The sequence below is a fragment of the Canis aureus genome, chromosome 4 (genome assembly GCF_053574225.1).
Source record: "Canis aureus isolate CA01 chromosome 4, VMU_Caureus_v.1.0, whole genome shotgun sequence".
Taxonomy (NCBI): domain Eukaryota; kingdom Metazoa; phylum Chordata; class Mammalia; order Carnivora; family Canidae; genus Canis; species Canis aureus.
Genome location: NC_135614.1, coordinates 22,722,292 through 22,737,777, shown reverse-complemented (window position 1 = coordinate 22,737,777; position 15,486 = coordinate 22,722,292). Strand labels below are relative to the sequence as shown.

The 15,486-nt window shown below is 57.6% G+C and overlaps 1 protein-coding gene across 7 annotated transcripts in view; it reads right to left on the bottom strand.

Annotated features, from left to right (window-relative positions):
- Positions 1-15,486, bottom strand: part of COL13A1 (collagen type XIII alpha 1 chain) — an 80,595-nt gene that overhangs the window by 45,558 nt on the left and 19,551 nt on the right. For all 7 annotated transcript variants that reach the window (XM_077894809.1, XM_077894812.1, XM_077894816.1 and 4 more), the window contains 7 exons: positions 14,116-14,142; positions 13,995-14,021; positions 13,094-13,120; positions 10,084-10,149; positions 6,383-6,490; positions 3,595-3,621; positions 2,689-2,724 (listed from right to left, as the gene is read on the bottom strand). In XM_077894809.1, the coding sequence (XP_077750935.1) occupies positions 2,689-2,724; positions 3,595-3,621; positions 6,383-6,490; positions 10,084-10,149; positions 13,094-13,120; positions 13,995-14,021; positions 14,116-14,142 (318 nt within the window). The remainder of the gene's footprint in view (positions 1-2,688; positions 2,725-3,594; positions 3,622-6,382; positions 6,491-10,083; positions 10,150-13,093; positions 13,121-13,994; positions 14,022-14,115; positions 14,143-15,486) is intronic.

The following is a 15,486-nucleotide window of genomic DNA, read 5'->3' as shown; positions in this document are numbered from 1 at the left end:
CTTTGCAGGCCAGGAAACATCTTTGCTAAGAGTAAAATTCCACCGATGCTGAAAGAAAGGCCTCCCTGCATGTGTATCAAGTCGCTGGGACAGAGCAATTGAAGCAGATGTGGAGGGTCTGTTGGTTACCCCATGAGCTCCCCTTACACCCTAAACACAGGCGACGGTCCCATGGCTTCTGTCCCAGCTTGGTGTCCTCACCGCCAGCCCTCCCTCCTCCCTGGGTGGTGGGGTGGGGGCAAACCCATCTGCCCAGCCTCCAGCTGTCTCTAGCTGTCCCCACCCCAGTGCCCCATCCCGAGCAGAGAGAGGAAGCGAGAGAAAAAGAACTGACGGACAGAGAAGGAGCTTGGGAGACAGGCCCCCACATCCTGGCCAAGGCACAGAGAGGATGGTCTGTGCACAGTTAGCTCAGGCTGGGCTGAGACCCTCTGAGTAGACGCTCACTTCTGTGCTTGGACAAGAAGACTGGCCTCTGGGCTTGGGCTCGCGAGACCTGGCTTCCAGTTCCAGCATGAACATTCGCCAGCTGTACAACCTTGGGCAAAGCATTAACTTCTCTGAACTTCTCATCTGTACCAGGGGGATAATGAGCTCTAATGGGCCGTGGTAAGGACCAGGTGGGACCGGGAGTGAGTGAACTTTGGCTGAACCAGAGATGAGAAGTATTGCTGCACTTGCCCCTGGGCATGAGCCTCTATCTCAGAGCTCCGATGGGAAGCAAACGTTTGCCTGCATATAGCGGTCACTGGCTCAAGACACCCACAGCTCCAGGGGGGCTGGGACAGTGGGACGGGTACTTGTAGCCTCCGGAGAGTCACATGACACTCCAGCCTCAAGCTGAGACCTCCCATCCTCAGGACAACAGACCCCCAAGCTCCTTTCTGGATGAACCAGATTTCCAGTTGGCCCTCGAATGCAGATGCCCACCACAGTAGGGTGGCCAGCCACTGGGGGAACCTCTGTGCCTGCACTGCACCAGGAGGCAGTACATTTTGAGTCTGTGTGCGTGGATGGAAGCAACCACAAAGGCTATAATTTCCACTTCCTGACACCATACAAACTTCTCAGTTTATGCAGGACTAATTAAAGGTCTCTCCGGGCTTGCCATTCACCCCCCAAGCACCCATAAAACAATGCGGTGATGGCAGCCCCGGATTATAGAGTCCGAGGAATGTGCTTCTCCGGAGCAATCTCTCCCTTTCCCAAATCCCTCCCCCTTCTTGTCCTCCCTTTCCTTCCTGCCTCCTTTCTTCTCCTGGTGCTGGGGTCTGGAGGTCTGCACAGGCTCCCTGCAGTGGGTGGTACCGCGGGAAGGACCCAGGCCTGGGCTTGAGTTCCTGCTCTGCCACTTAAGAGCCTCGAGACTTTAGGCAAGCCTCAAGTTCCTCAATTGTTGAATAGGAGAACAGTACTGGCCCCACAGCCCCACAGCTCGGTCACATCGAAGGACAGCCCGGGACACGGTAGGCATTTAGTAAGTGGTGACTACTGTTGAGATGATTTGCATGTTACTGTTACTGTAATGACCACCTCTGGGCTTTGCTCACACTGTTTCCCTGTCTGAAAGGCCAGGTCCCCTCAGATTTGCTGGTTGAAGGACCACAGTGGTGGCTTGGCAAAGGCCACTAATGTTTTGCTATTCCTCCTTCAAGAAGGGGAGGCTGAGTCCCCTCTCCTCCCCCCACCGACGTGCATGACTTGGCCATGTGACTTGTTTTGACCGATAGGACATCAGAAAGCATGATGCCCATGACCAATCTGGAAAAGCTCCTGTTGCACTCAGACTTGGCAGGTTTGAACATTGCCCTGGGCCTACCATACTGTAGGAAACCCTGTACAGCCTACTGGGGGGCGCTGAGAGGGCCATGTTGGGGAGAACAGAGCCACCCAGCCCACAGCCTGCACCAGCCACCCAACATCTGGAGGCTTCTCCATCTGTCATCTAATGCAACTGCATGAGTGAGTCCAGAGGAGAGTAGCAGCACTCCCGGATGGCCCATCCACAGAACCAGAATGGAAATAAATCCTCGTTTTAAGCCAGGAAGTTTGGGATGGTTTGTTACACAGCTTTAGATAACTGATACACCCACCCATTTGCCAGGATTGAGCTCACAGGTTGTCTTCTCCCAGAAGACTTCCCAAACTCCTCCCAACCTGGAATTAATCTGTCTACCTTCCGCCACCCATATTCACATGATGCTTTGTGATGAGAGCTTAGCACGATCTGCCTTCATAGGAATCTGTCTCTCTGGACCATGAGTTGCCAGAAAGCAGGCCTGGGATCCCTATCTCGGAATCCTTCACCGTGCTTAGCATGGATCTCTGCCTAGGGCGGGGCCTGGTAATCTGCTCCCATTTACCAGGCCCTCGGTGGCCAGTGACAACCTGGCCTGCCTCAGTATAGATATAGCGACCCAGGTTGGAGGTAGGAGACTCACCTGGTCCTGAGGTCTGACTGGGCCCCTGATTGCCTAAGGCCCTGCCCCTCTGAGCCTTCTCCTTCCCCAAGTGGAGACATGAACTCTTGTCTGGTCAACCTCACAAATGTGAGGCTCACACTGGGCAAGTAAGTGTGTGTGCAAAAATACATGTGCATGACCAAGTCCTGACCCTGTATGCACTGTGGTGAAGCCCCATGTGGGTTACTACTGGGGGGTAGGGTCCTCCCCTCCCCTTCTTGCTTACCTTCCGGCCGTGGTAGCCTTGGATTCCTGGGTCTCCCTGGGGGAACAAAGAGAAGACCATTAGTGGGATTTTCCAAATGCCAAATTTTGGCTCGCACTCTTCCCCTCACATCGCCATTCCTCTTCTCAATGACTGCAAATCCCCCCCCCCCCCCCCCCCCCCCCGCCCCGCCGACTTCTGGCCCTCCCTGGAACAATAGCTCTGCTTCCTGTGTGGCCAGCAGAGACCATTCTCTTCAGAACAAGTCGCCAGCTTGCAGAGGCAGAGGGAGGTGGACAGGGTCAACTTGGCAGGGGCCCAGGAGACCCGAATGTTGGTTTTGATTCCATCAATGACTCTCTGTCGAGCCTGGACAAGTCACTCTTCCTGAGGGCTCTCAGCCTCCACATGTATAAAATGGTTGGGTAGGGGCAGTGCTTTGCAACTTTGTGTCCCCAGGGCCTCAGGGCCCCCAGCTTCAGAGAGACAGTCAGGTTAACACGGTGGGCTTACAAACAAGGTCTCACAAGAGACCAGATGATCCCAAAGGTCGCCCTTCTAGCTCTGACTCTGTATGATACACCCTTTCATTGAGATGTTGTGACAGTGTCCTGGGCATCAACCTGGAGTCTCCAACCAGACCTTAAGCTCCTTGGAGTCTCCAACCAGACCTTAAGCTCCTTGGAGGATGGGACCATGGCTTCCATACTGGTCATATGGAAGTGTGCCTGGGGACACCAAAGTGCAATCTCTGGGGGACCCAGGTGGTTCCCCAGAGGACAATGGCACTTTGGAATTGAGTCAAATGTGACCCATCTCTCACTGAGGTCACTCTCAGCTCCTCATCCAGTAGCCTGCAGTGCTGTCTCCCCTCCTTCCGCAGACAGCTCTCCCGCCCATGCAGCGCATCACCCGAAGGGCCCTCACCTTTGGTCCAGGAGGCCCGGGTAAGCCCTGTGGAGGCAAGAAGAAGGTGAGTGGAGATGGAAAGTTCTGGCAAACAGTGTGGTTAGGTGTGTTTACTGTGGAGGCTGGGAGCAGAGGAGTGCTCGAGTAGCTATAATGAGTTCTGGATATGCTAGAGATTAGATCTAGAAGATTCTGGAACGGTATCTGAAATCTGCTGAGGACATGTGGGGACAACAGGCTCACAGCTCCCTCTGGAGCCATGCAGGCGCTGTGGGCATCTCTGCTGTGCTCACCCGCTGGAAAATAGGTCAGCGGCAGCCTGTTAAACTGACAGTGTGGTTTGGTCCGGGTCCCCACCCTCCCACCTCCTGATTGGGACCCCTCCCTGGGAAGCCGACCTTGCTCAGCAGAGCGTCGGTTTTGCCTTTGGCCCTGCCAGCCTTCGAGGGAGCCTTCTGTCTCCTTCGGCCCAGGGTGCTGCGACCACAGCACTCAGCCATGGTGGGGGGGTTGGGGGCAGGGGTGGGGGTGGCCCAGGGCCTGCGGGAGCCCAAGGGAGAGGCCAGGGCAGGCTGGCTCCACCGTGCTCTGGGGCAGAGGTCTGGGCAGCAAACACGGGCAGGAGAAAAGCAAGATGCCCAAGTCTGGGCTGTTTCAGCCGGCTTCAAAACATGCTTGCTGGTTTTTTTCTTTATAAACAACCTAACAAAGAAAACCACCTGGCTTGGGTTCAGTGCGTGGGAACCCAACATGTCTGGGTGGTAAGGGTCCTCAAAGAAGTGGATTTTGAGGAGTTTTTTTGGTTCTCTTGGTTTGGTTTGGTTTCATTCCCTAAATTTCACTTCCTTTCAGGTTTTCCACTTTCCCATCCACAAACCCATGGAAGTGAGACTAATCTTCCTCCTGGGATCCCACGACACAGCGATAGTTAACATCTATCACGGAAGTCAAGCTGGGCAGGAGGGCTGGCAAGTCAGGTTTCACACCGAGCTGAGCTGCCAAGCTGGGTGCCCCGGGTGGCCAGAGCTGTGGGCCAGCCTGGAGGGTCCCCGCACCGAGCCTCAGCATTGGCAGCTGGAGCAGCTGATGGGCCCAGGTGCGAGGCCGAGTGACCTGGAAGGTGGCCATCCTCGTGGAGGGCTGCCTGGCAGTGACATCGCTGACCTGGCCATTCCACCTCTGGGAATCTACTGCAGTGAAGGCATCAGAGATGCACACAAACATCTACGTTCAAGGATATATATTACAGAAGGGAGCTCATTACCTACTTGTAAATGGGCCCAGCAGCCCTACAATCCACACCATGGGAGACTCCTGCTCTAGGAAAGGGTGTGGTTTATGGTGTTGAGTGAAAAACATAACGGGACACAACCTGTTACCTTTTTCAGACTGTTACCAACCTGGAAGATGTTTACATGTGGATGTGTCTAAGGAGAAAAATGGAAGGGGGCCCTCCAAAATGTTAATGATGGTGAACTCTGGATATGGCAAAACAGACAATTTAAAGCTTTTTCTTTGTCTGTGTTCCAAATTTTTCATAATGCGTGGATGATGCTTTTGTCCTAAGAAAGAAAAACAGGGGGCGCCTGTGTGGCTCAGTGTCTGCCTTTGGCTCAGGTCGTGATCCCAGGATCCTGAGATTGAATCCTGCATCGGGCTCCCCCGAGGGAGCCTGCTTCTCCCTCTGCCTCTCTCTTTTTGTCTCTTATGAATAAATAAATAAAATCTTAAAAAAAAGGAAAAATAGGGTTTTTTTTCAGCCCAGTGAAATAAACACTATTAAACAGACTTCCCCCTTAACCCTGTCCCTGCCCGTGTTTGCTGCCCAGACCTCTGCCCCAGAGCACGGTGGAGCCAGCCTGCCCTGGCCTCTCCGTTGGGCTCCCGCAGGCCCTGGGCCACCCCCACCCCTGCCCCCAATCCCCCCACCATGGCTGAGTGCTGTGGTCGCAGCACCCTGGGCCGAAGGAGACAGAAGGCTCCCTCGAAGGCTGGCAGGGCCAAGGACAAAACCGACGCTCTGCTGAGCAAGGTCGGCTTCCTTCAGGAACATAGGACATTGGTCTTGGCTCTAAGACTGATAGAACCCATTTTCGGCAAAGAGGTCCAGGTGCCTGCTGAGTGATTCCCCTGCTCTGTTGCACCAAGTAGGCCGAGAGCGTGGGTCTTGGCCAGAGCTTGGAAACCCGATGGCTTAATGGACACCCGACCTGACCTACTATTGCCTGAGTGTGGTCTCGCCTGGAGGGGGCACCTGTCCGCCCCCCTTGGCCCACAGTAGCCATCCGATCCTCAGGCTTGATCCGGTATCTCCCTGGCTTACTAGACATGCAGATTGGCTGGAAGGTGGCCCAAGACTGTAAAGCGCACATACAGCAGCAAAGGCATGTTCGTTAGGATGCCAGGTGGTCAGGTGTGCCCTTGCTATCTGCCTCAGAACCCACTGCCCCCAGCTCAGGTTCTCCTCCAGCTCAGGGGTCAGGGGACACCCATCAAAGGGTGGGCCCTGGGAACGTTCTTTCCGAACTCCTTTCTGCTGAGGCTGAGAACGGGGCGGCCTCTGAAAGGCAATGACTGGACTTGAGGCCTGGCCCCAGAAGCTGGGTTTTCAGAACCAGAGCATAACAGGTGAACGGGGCCCAGTAACTTCTTACAGGAGCCACCCATGTCCAGTGGCCTTGCCAAGGTGTGGACCCTTTAGTGGGGACCCAGGTTCTTATCAGTTATGCACGGTTTGGATGCTTCCAGAGAATTTTTGGATAACTCTTGGGAGAGGAGGTGGTAGAGAGAGAAAGGGAAAACTTACGGGTGGCCCCATGGGCCCTGGCAGTCCCGGGTACCCCAGAGGTCCGCTTGGTCCAGGGGGGCCTGGTGGCCCTGGTGGGCCTTGGATACCGGCCTGGCCCTGTTCACCCTGATGTTGGTGAAAACGAGAGTTAGAGGGAGAGCCCCAGGGCTGGGGAGCGGCTCCCACCCCAGTGCCATGCACCCAGTGAAGGCCCCATCAGGGGCTCTGGTGGGAAGGCGGTGTGGCGTGATGGTGATGATGCTGTGGTGGTGACTGCATGCAGGGACCAGTGGCAGCAAGGAGACGGCCAAGACATGAGGCCCCCGAGAGGAAGGGTCCAGGGAGGACCTGCTGCACAAGCAGCTGGCCCTAGAGCAAGAACCCTGCAGGGGGCAGGGGTAGAGGAGTGAGCAAGATGACCCTGCCCGACCGTGGGCATGCTCCGGGCCTGGTCAGATAGCCGGGGTCCAGTCCACGTGGTCCTCAGCCTGGCCTGCCTCGGCCCCTCCCTCCGCGTGGCCAGTCACATCCTCTCTCTGGGCCGGGCCTCCCAGGCTTTGAGTGAGAGCAGCGGTCCCCTATTTCCAGCCGCAGCATTTTGCTGTCTGATTCTCTGGCCCCGAGTGTCAAAGGAGGCCCTTGGGTCAGAGGCCACAGAAGTTGGTCTGGCTCACTAGACAATTGGGCAAGAGCTCTTGTGTAAAAACATTTGGACTGGGGGCTTCTGATGTCACACTGGGAGCCCTGGCACTCGAGGCCTGCATTCTGGCGGGGGCCACCCCCCTTCCCCGTAAGTGACAGAGGCAGGCTGACTCCCCGCTTCCCCATCCTCTCTGCAGGCCGCCCGCTTCTGTCACTTACGTCATCTGTGCTTGGCCTCAGACAAAAATTGAGTTGGCAACCCTGAGCTGATTGAGTTTTGGGAACTATAAAGGGCTGTATGCCTGTCGGGGGTCCCCATTAGCATTCTTGTGCCCTGCCCCCACTCCTCAGGCAGCTGCTCTGAGCCCAGCCCCTGTCACCCACCGTGCCGTGTCCAGGAAGGGCCGAGGGCCCAGAGAGCTAGGGGTTCCCTCAGGAAGAGGAGAGAGCCTGGTCCATGTGACCCACATTGTGGGGCCGGGGGCCAACCGGAGTCATCCTAGATAGATCTGGACCAAAGCTGTCATGTTACTTTCTAAGTGACCTCTCCGGGGACCGTCTGGGCTCAGCTCCTATGAGAAGAGGCCCATCCCTGCAGACAGACTGAGGCAGAACCACCTGGCAGGCATGCGAGCTCCGGGCTGGGATGTGGGGGGACACAGGCGGCCGGAGCTGCAGGCCGGCCAGCCTTCTCGGTGTGCTCCCAGTGACCCTCTGTGACCCTCCTACCGTCTGTAGGAACGGAGGAGCCGAGGATGCCTGCTGCAACCCCACGGGAGGAAAAGATGAGGAGAAACAGGGGTGGGCAACCTCAGAACGAGAACTGTCGGGTTCCAGCAGCTGCTGCCTGAGCCTCCCTGGGCCGGGACATCCTCGCCCGGATGGCACCCAGCACGGTCATGCTGGGTCCCGGGCTTCATCCTGCCGTACCCTCTGAGAAGCCACGCGAGGGAGGGCACAGGGTGCCCGTGGTGGAGGAGGCAGGGGCAGCCTGGGTCACGAGTCCCATTTCACAGAAGAGAAAACGGGCTCAGAGAAGGTGAGCTCCCTGACTGAGGTCACGTGGAGAATTTGTGGGGAGCCAGGTCCCAAACCCGGAACTCCACACTGTTCCTACTCGTTCCAAATAAGCCCCCAGAAAAAACTACTCACTGTCCAACTTTCTGCACTTTGGAAATGGCCTCCAACACCATCTGCTAAGTACATCATATTTCATATAGTTTCCTCTTTCAGCAAATGTTAAGCCAGTGTTTAAGCACCTTACAGAGCCTGTAAAATCAATATTGCTTTATTGATAGGAAATGGGCAGGCCTTTTTACGTCCTGTGATGGGCGACCGCAGAAAAACCCTTTTCTCCAGGCACGATCCACGGCGGGTGGGGAAGGGGCCCCTATGCTTCCCTCTCTACTTTGGAAACCAGATCAGGGCAGCACAGAAAGTTCTGGCGCTCCCACGCCCTGCCCTTGAAAAGGGAGACAGTGACGTGCAGTGGCCTGGATGGGATCCTGGGCACCCTCTCGATTTCTTCATCCGTAAGGTGGGCGTGATTATGATGGCACCTGCGCCGCCCGCTGGCCGGTGTGACATGACACCAGATAATCCATGTGGCATTCTTACCGCAGCGCCTGGAGCCCAGCGAGGCTTAACGAACAGCATCTAACGTAACTAAGGCCAGGAGGTGGCTCCTGGGGGCCGAGGTGAATGGCCAGTGTGAGGGCAAGGGCAGCTCTTCTGGAATGGGGTCTGACACAGGTAGGGGGGGTGACAGGGGGGTGCTGGTGCTTCTCTGAGCTGCCGGTGGGCCCCCTGAAGAGCCGTGCCTGGAGTAAGCCTTGGGAGCACATGGAGGCTCTCGAGGATTTGGCTGCTGTAATGGGATATGCAGGCTCGGGTGGCACACGCGTCACGTGGCCCTCTGTATTTTTAGCTGTTAATTGGAGTGATTCTTCAGCCTTGTTCAATCAGGTGCCTGAACCGCTGGCCCCTGGGCTCCTGACTCCTGAGTGTGGCCAGATGGTGGCTCCGGGCCCTGCCGTCGGGCTTTCAGAGAGCATCTCGGAGCCCTGCCCCTTCCAGCATCCCCTCGGCCCTGGGGGTCACCTAACTCCCGCACAGCGTGAGGAAGGCTGGGGTGTAAGTGGCGGCCGTGGGCTGCCCGGCCCAGAATCAAGCTGCAATGCCTGTGCCTGGGTCCCTGGCTCTGCGGTCTCTTGTTTTCTGTTCTTTGTAACCTGGCCCTACCCTAGCCTCCTTGGGTTCGTAAGGCAGGGAGAAGGAAGCAGTTGCTCACAACGATTACACCTGTTGGTTGTGGGCTACATTCCCTCGGCAAATTCCCTCACTCCTCAAACTCAGATTACAAGTGATCAAGTGCTAAGCAATCCATTTCTAAATATAAAGGGTGTAGTCCAATGGAGACCACAAATGTGGGGTCTGAAGACCTGGTTGCCGGGTTCCCATTCTGCCTCTCGCTGCTTGTGTGACCTTGGGCACAAATTCACTCCTCTGAGCCTCAATTTAATAATAGCAGGAGCTATCCCAAGTGCTTTGCACACACTGTAGCTCTTCGCAGCAGGGACCCTTAATGTCCCCATTTGACAAATGAAAAAGCGGAGGCACAGAGAGGTTAGGCAATTTGCTCCCAACCCCGCAGCTAATGAGAGTCACAGAAGCTGGGTGCTCTGCAATCTATTGGGTGTGTGACCTCGGGCAACCGACTGGGTGTCTCTGAACCTTGCCTTTCTCATCTGCGAAATGAGCATGATCGTGCCTAAGCCATAAAGTGGTCGGAGGAATGAGGCGAGCTCGGCCCTGTGAGACCCGGCACCCTGCGCTGCTGTTGCTGCTGACGGCTCTGGGGAGCCGTGGCGTGTGCCAGTGGGGGGACCTCCTGGGCTCAGGCCTCGTGTGTTTCCACATCTGTGCCATTCACGGGGCCAGTTTTGTCTAATTGAATCGAACTGAAGTAGAGTGAGGTCCTGGCTTTCTCTCCAGCCCCAGCTGGCCCGTCGGGGCCCGGAGCCCTGCCAAGCCCCCGGGGAAGCCACGCGTGGTCCCGACAAAGGGACGGTGTCTACCTGGAAGGTCCGTCTTTTTATGACTGGGGGTGGAGCCAGTCGCACAGAATTGAGGAGAGGCAGCAGCTGAGGAGAAAGATGAGTTGGAAGGCCAGAGGGCAAAGGCCAAAGATCGCAGATGCTCAGAAGGATGCCGAATGTCGCCAGGAAGGCAGGGTGGCCAAGTGGGAGGGGAGGAGAGGAAGAGAAAAGAGTGATTAGCGAGCATGAGGCGCAGGGAGGGAAGGTGTGGGTGGGCCCTCTCGCCGTCTAGGGGCGCAGCGCCGAGCCTGCCCTTGGACGGCACACGGTCCCCTGGGGTGTTGGCCAGCAGCACCCCCGACTGGGAGAGTGGCCCCCCTCGGCTGGGCCACAGAGGCCCCTGGCACACAGCCCACCATTGCGCTGTCGGCCCCTCGTCTGTCCCTGGCGGTGGACGGGGGCAGCAGAGGCAGAGGCTCGGAGGGACCCACAGGACCAGCTAAATTGGGACTTGAGGCCAGGCTGGTGTGTGGCAAACTCTGGGCTCTTTTTTGGTTGAACGAGAAAGGCTAGCGTCAGCGAATCTGGGGAGGATGGTCACGGGCAGTGCCAAGTCGGGCTCCCGGGGGCTGAGCCGGCCGAGGGTGTGGCCAGTGTGGGCACGAGCTAAGTGCTTCTGAGGTCTCTCCGTGCACCCCCCCGCCACCCCCCCTCCCCGGGGCTGGTGGGTTTGGAAAATAAAGGCTGGGCAAAGATGTCTCCAGCATGTTCAACCACTTTTTTGGGGCAGGCAACTTTCAATCACATTAGCTACTGTGATCTTCATTTCTGGACATTCTCGTTGCTTCCAGCCTCTCTGAGCACCCCAGGGCTTCAGGAAGCAGTTGGAGGCTGTGTGACAAGGGTGGCGTATCATTGACCCCTTGTTTTCGAAAGCATTTTACCTCACACGAGGCCCCTGGGATGAGTGTTAGGACCCGGGGGCCCACCTGGACTGAGACCTGGGAGCCTGCTGTGGCCTTTCCGGGTCCTGCTGCCTTGAGGGGCAGCGGCTGCCCCGAGAGCCCCACTGCTTCCCGCCGTGGGGCCTGGGGACGTGCAATGTTGGGTTCTGTGTCCAGGGAGCCTCTCAGCAGAGAGGGGCCCGCAGACCTTCCAGAAGCCACAAACCTTCAAGGTAATGATCTGGTTGGAGCGCAGAGCCGAAAGGGTGCTGCTCAGGTGCTCCTGGCATGGGAGGGGACGGAGGTGGCAGAGACAGGGCGACCGGGGCGTGAGTGCCAGAGCCCACAGACACCAGCTGCCTGTTCCCTGTCCCGGGGTACTCCACGCCCCACTCCCCCCTTCTCTCACCCCCTCCCTGGGATGCTACAGGCTGGAGCAGAGGCAGGATCTCTGGTTAGCTCTTGGAGCAGAGGCAGGATCCTGGAGGCCTGCCACCCCCGTCATGCCTGCAGACCCCTCAGAACACCAACAGACCATTCTCCCTAGATGCTCCCTGCTTTCCTACCCACTTCCAGATCAACAGGGGGTGCCAGCTGCCTTGCCCTGTCCAAATCGGCTCTCACCTCTGCCTGACTTGGTCTCTAACCCTGCCATAGTCATAGCTTTGCTGCACTCTGTGGCCAAGATGCTTCTGGAGGCTTCCATCACTGCTCTCTCTCTCTCTCTGTCTCTCGTTGAATCGAGGGGGCAGAGAGCCTCCCCACCTCCACTCCTCCTCCCCCGCACTCACTAAGGACGGATGACACACCGCCAACATGTCTGCTGTCGTGTTGTCTTTTGTGCTGGGGGATGCTGTCTTTCTTTCGGGTACATAACAATCCTGTGAGTCCATCGTTTCAAATAAACACAGCTGACCTTCTATTATTGTATCAGGATCAGGCTGGCCGGAACACCAGCGCCCCTGCGTTCCTGGAGCACATGTCGCTGACAGGTTAGCTCTGTCTGCGTGGCCACCGGCCTGCGCCCCCTGCCCAGAGCCCAACCCAGCTTTGGCCTCAACCCCCAATCCCCACTGCTTATGTTGAAGACCGCCTGCAGCCTCTCCCCAGGAGCCCAGGAACTCCGGGGTCAGAGTCCAAGTGGCTGGATGCTGCTGGCAAGGCCCTCCCAGTGGCCCTCTATAGCCAGGTCGACTCTAAGCCTGACTCTAGTCCCCTTGCCTGATGGGGGTGGCAGCCAGGGAAGCCACACTGTGCGTGTGTTTCTGGGCACAATGAGGCCATGGTGTAGGGCTGGGCACCCAAAGATCCTAGGGTCTGAGAGCAATATTTTTCTGGTCCCAGGTCTTACTGGAAGGCCCACATCTTTGCCCTCTGTGTTCCAAGAATGCCCTCCTGCTATTATGTTTGTAGCTTCCTAATAGGACTACAGCAGGCTTTGGGCCCTATATCCTGGGGCAAAGCAAGGAAAAGGAAGGAGCTAGGGCATGGGGGTGACTGGGAGGCTATCCCAGCCCAGAGAGTCCCCACTCTGCTTGGAGAAGGCCTCCTCTATTCCTAAGGAGGCAAAGCAGAGACTTTATCCTTGAACTGATAGAGCCAGCCCCCAGTTATCTCCCACCATTGAGGTCTGGGTCATCTGCAACAATGACTAAGCTGAAAGTCCCTCTGATTCAGCCGGGGCAGGAAGCCAGGCATGCACACCCGGTCACACACACACACACACACACACACACACACACACGCGGGGCAGGGAGTCAGACTCACAGACTCACACAAGCTGCACAGCCCTACAGAGGGCGCGGTGTGCAGAGAGTCGCAGGACCAGATACCCGGAGTTCCAGTACGCACACGCTGGGAGGCTTGCGGGCCAGCCAGCACAGGGGCACATGCACAGAGACGTGCACGGGCGGGCGGACGTGAGCCCTGGAGACCAGCCCTGCACAAGCGCGCTGCTGACCACCAGGCACACTCCAGGGCTGGGGGACGGCCACCCCCACGGCCACTGCTCTGGCCAACCTCTGTGGGTGCTGGGGGCCCCAGGGAGACGAGGCTGAGCTGGGGGCTGTGCCCAGGGGATGGATCAGTGTCAGGGGTTCACTTACCCGATGTGGGTACTCTCCACACTGCCCCTGGGGAAGGGAGGGAAGCAGAGGACCGTGTTAGGCACTCTGGAGAAATTGTGCCTCAGAGGCATCCTCAGGACCTGGGGACATACCACACGTACTCATCCCCCCCACCCCCACCCCCACCCACCAGCCCTGCTCTGGTCCTGGACTAAACTCTCTGAGGCAGGAGATCAAACTCACTCCCTCCCGCTGGCTGGCTGCGGGGAAGACCCCTGAGGCCTGCCTGGACATGGTCCCGTGGGACGTGGGACACAGGGCAGGATTCTCCTGCCATATCCCACTTGCCATGACCGCATTCAGGAGTTATGTTCCATGCCTGGCTGGCGGTATCTTCCAGAAAAGGTCAAACCTCTGGGTGGGTCCATCGCACTGCCCCAAGCAGGAGCCTCTGGATGGGAAGTGCAGACACGAAGGGGGGCTGTGGGCATGGACCCCTCGGAGATGCCTTCTCTGAGGTTGGGGGTGCCAGGTGCACCCAGCAGAGTGTGCAGGGTGAGCCCAGCAGAGTGTCCATGAGAAATTTAAGGAGATGGCAAATGTATGAGGCCAAGAAGGGAACCAGGTGAGTGGTTTACAAATGGACACCTCAAAATCCTAGAGGCCCGTGGGGATGCATCAGGGAGCACCCTGGGTGTACGTGCAGGAGGGGCAGAGAAGGAGTCTGAGGGGCCAGGCTCCTAGCCTCCCCTCCTCCCGAGGAGAGAACATCACCCAGAACACCCTCCCTCTTGTCTCTCATCCACCGCAGCATCACCAGGGATGCCCTGGTCCTGTTAATGAATACTAACATCCGAAAACCATCGCTTTGGACTGCTTTCTACATTTAGGGAGGCGGTTTCCTATGATGAAAATTCTAGAAAACCTCCATCAGGCTTACCTTTTCTCCTTTTTGTCCTGGAGGTCCCTATGAAGAGACAGAAAAGGCAGTTAGAAAGTGAAGCTAAGGCCACAGGGGCCCAAAACCTCCCTGCTGAGGAACATTAGGGCGAGGTACCAACCGGCTGTCCTCGGGGACCCGTCAGGCCCTGCAGGGAGGAAACACACAGAGGTCAGTGGGCGCGCAGAGGGCAGGCAGGATCAGAGATGCGCGGGGCGTGCTGGGGGCCGGGGCTTGCAGGGAATGCACGGAGTCCTGAAGGCTGGGCTCCTACCACCCATGGCCTGTGCTCCTGTGCCCAGGATGTTCTAGGTGATGTGGCCTGTACACCAAGTCTCAGCTTCTTCCTCCGTCAATGGGTGTGACTCAGGGTGCCCTGGGCCCCTGTGGGGAAGCCCAGGGGCCTTCCCTCCTCTTCCTCCTCTCCATCACCCTCTCATGGGCTGGCTGTGAAGGGGGCTGCATGTACACATCAAGTGGTGCTCTGCTGCTGTGGGCTGCCCTGCCTCATGCATGTCCATCTCCTCCCCTCATGGGGCCAAGAAGTAGAGGTCGAAAGCCTCTAGGAGACCCTGGCCCATTCTATCTTCTGCCTAGCACTGCCTCAGCAGGAAACCCACCGAGCCAGAAGGGCTTTGGGGTATGCGCAGTGGAGGGGGGTGCTGGGAGTGATGCTGCTGACACATGGGGCCTTTGGAGAAACCTTTGGTGAAGAGAGGGAGCAGGGAGCTGGTGACCTAAGCCACGTTCTGGGCCCCTGAGAGGAACACAAGGGGCCTTGGGGCACCCTCTGGGGTGTCTTGTCAAGTTTGTAGGGCTGAGAAAGAAGCCTGGGGTCAGGGTGGACCCTAGTCCTTTGAGGAGGACACAGGGTTCAGCTGGCTGTCTCAGGAGCTGACCCAAGGCTGGTGTGGAGGAAGAGGGGATACTTTGAGGACGCGCTCTGAGGCAGGCTTTCAGTATGAGCCGAACCCACACCCGCACTGGCCCATGGAGAAGACGCTCGCGTCAGCTCCGCTTCCCAGACGAGGTGATGGAGACAGGGCCCTGCAGCCCAGTGAGCGGTGGCGCTGGGACGAGAGCCCAGGTTTGCTGACTGCAAAGGCCCAGCTGTTTCCTCTCAGCCACACTCTCTGAACTGGGCCCCTGAAGGCAGGGCTTCTAGACTTGGCTGGAGCCACGGGCAGTGCTCTGCCCCTGGGGCCCAGAGGTCCCTTCCAGCCACCATCCTGGGCTCCTGTGAGGATCCATCTGCTGCACCATCCTCTTTGGGGTTGAAAGAACTCAGGATCTCCTGGGAAGGGCCCATGTGGGTGGGAAAAGAGCCTCTCTTGTCCCTGACTTGTCAATGGGACCAACCAACAACCTGGGAAATTCTCACGATGGGAGGGGACAAGTGGCCTTTGGGACAATCCATGGGGCATCACAGCCCATGTGGCTGACCATGTGTTCAGCGCAAGGCCAGCAGAGTGTGATGCATGGCAGGGAAGCA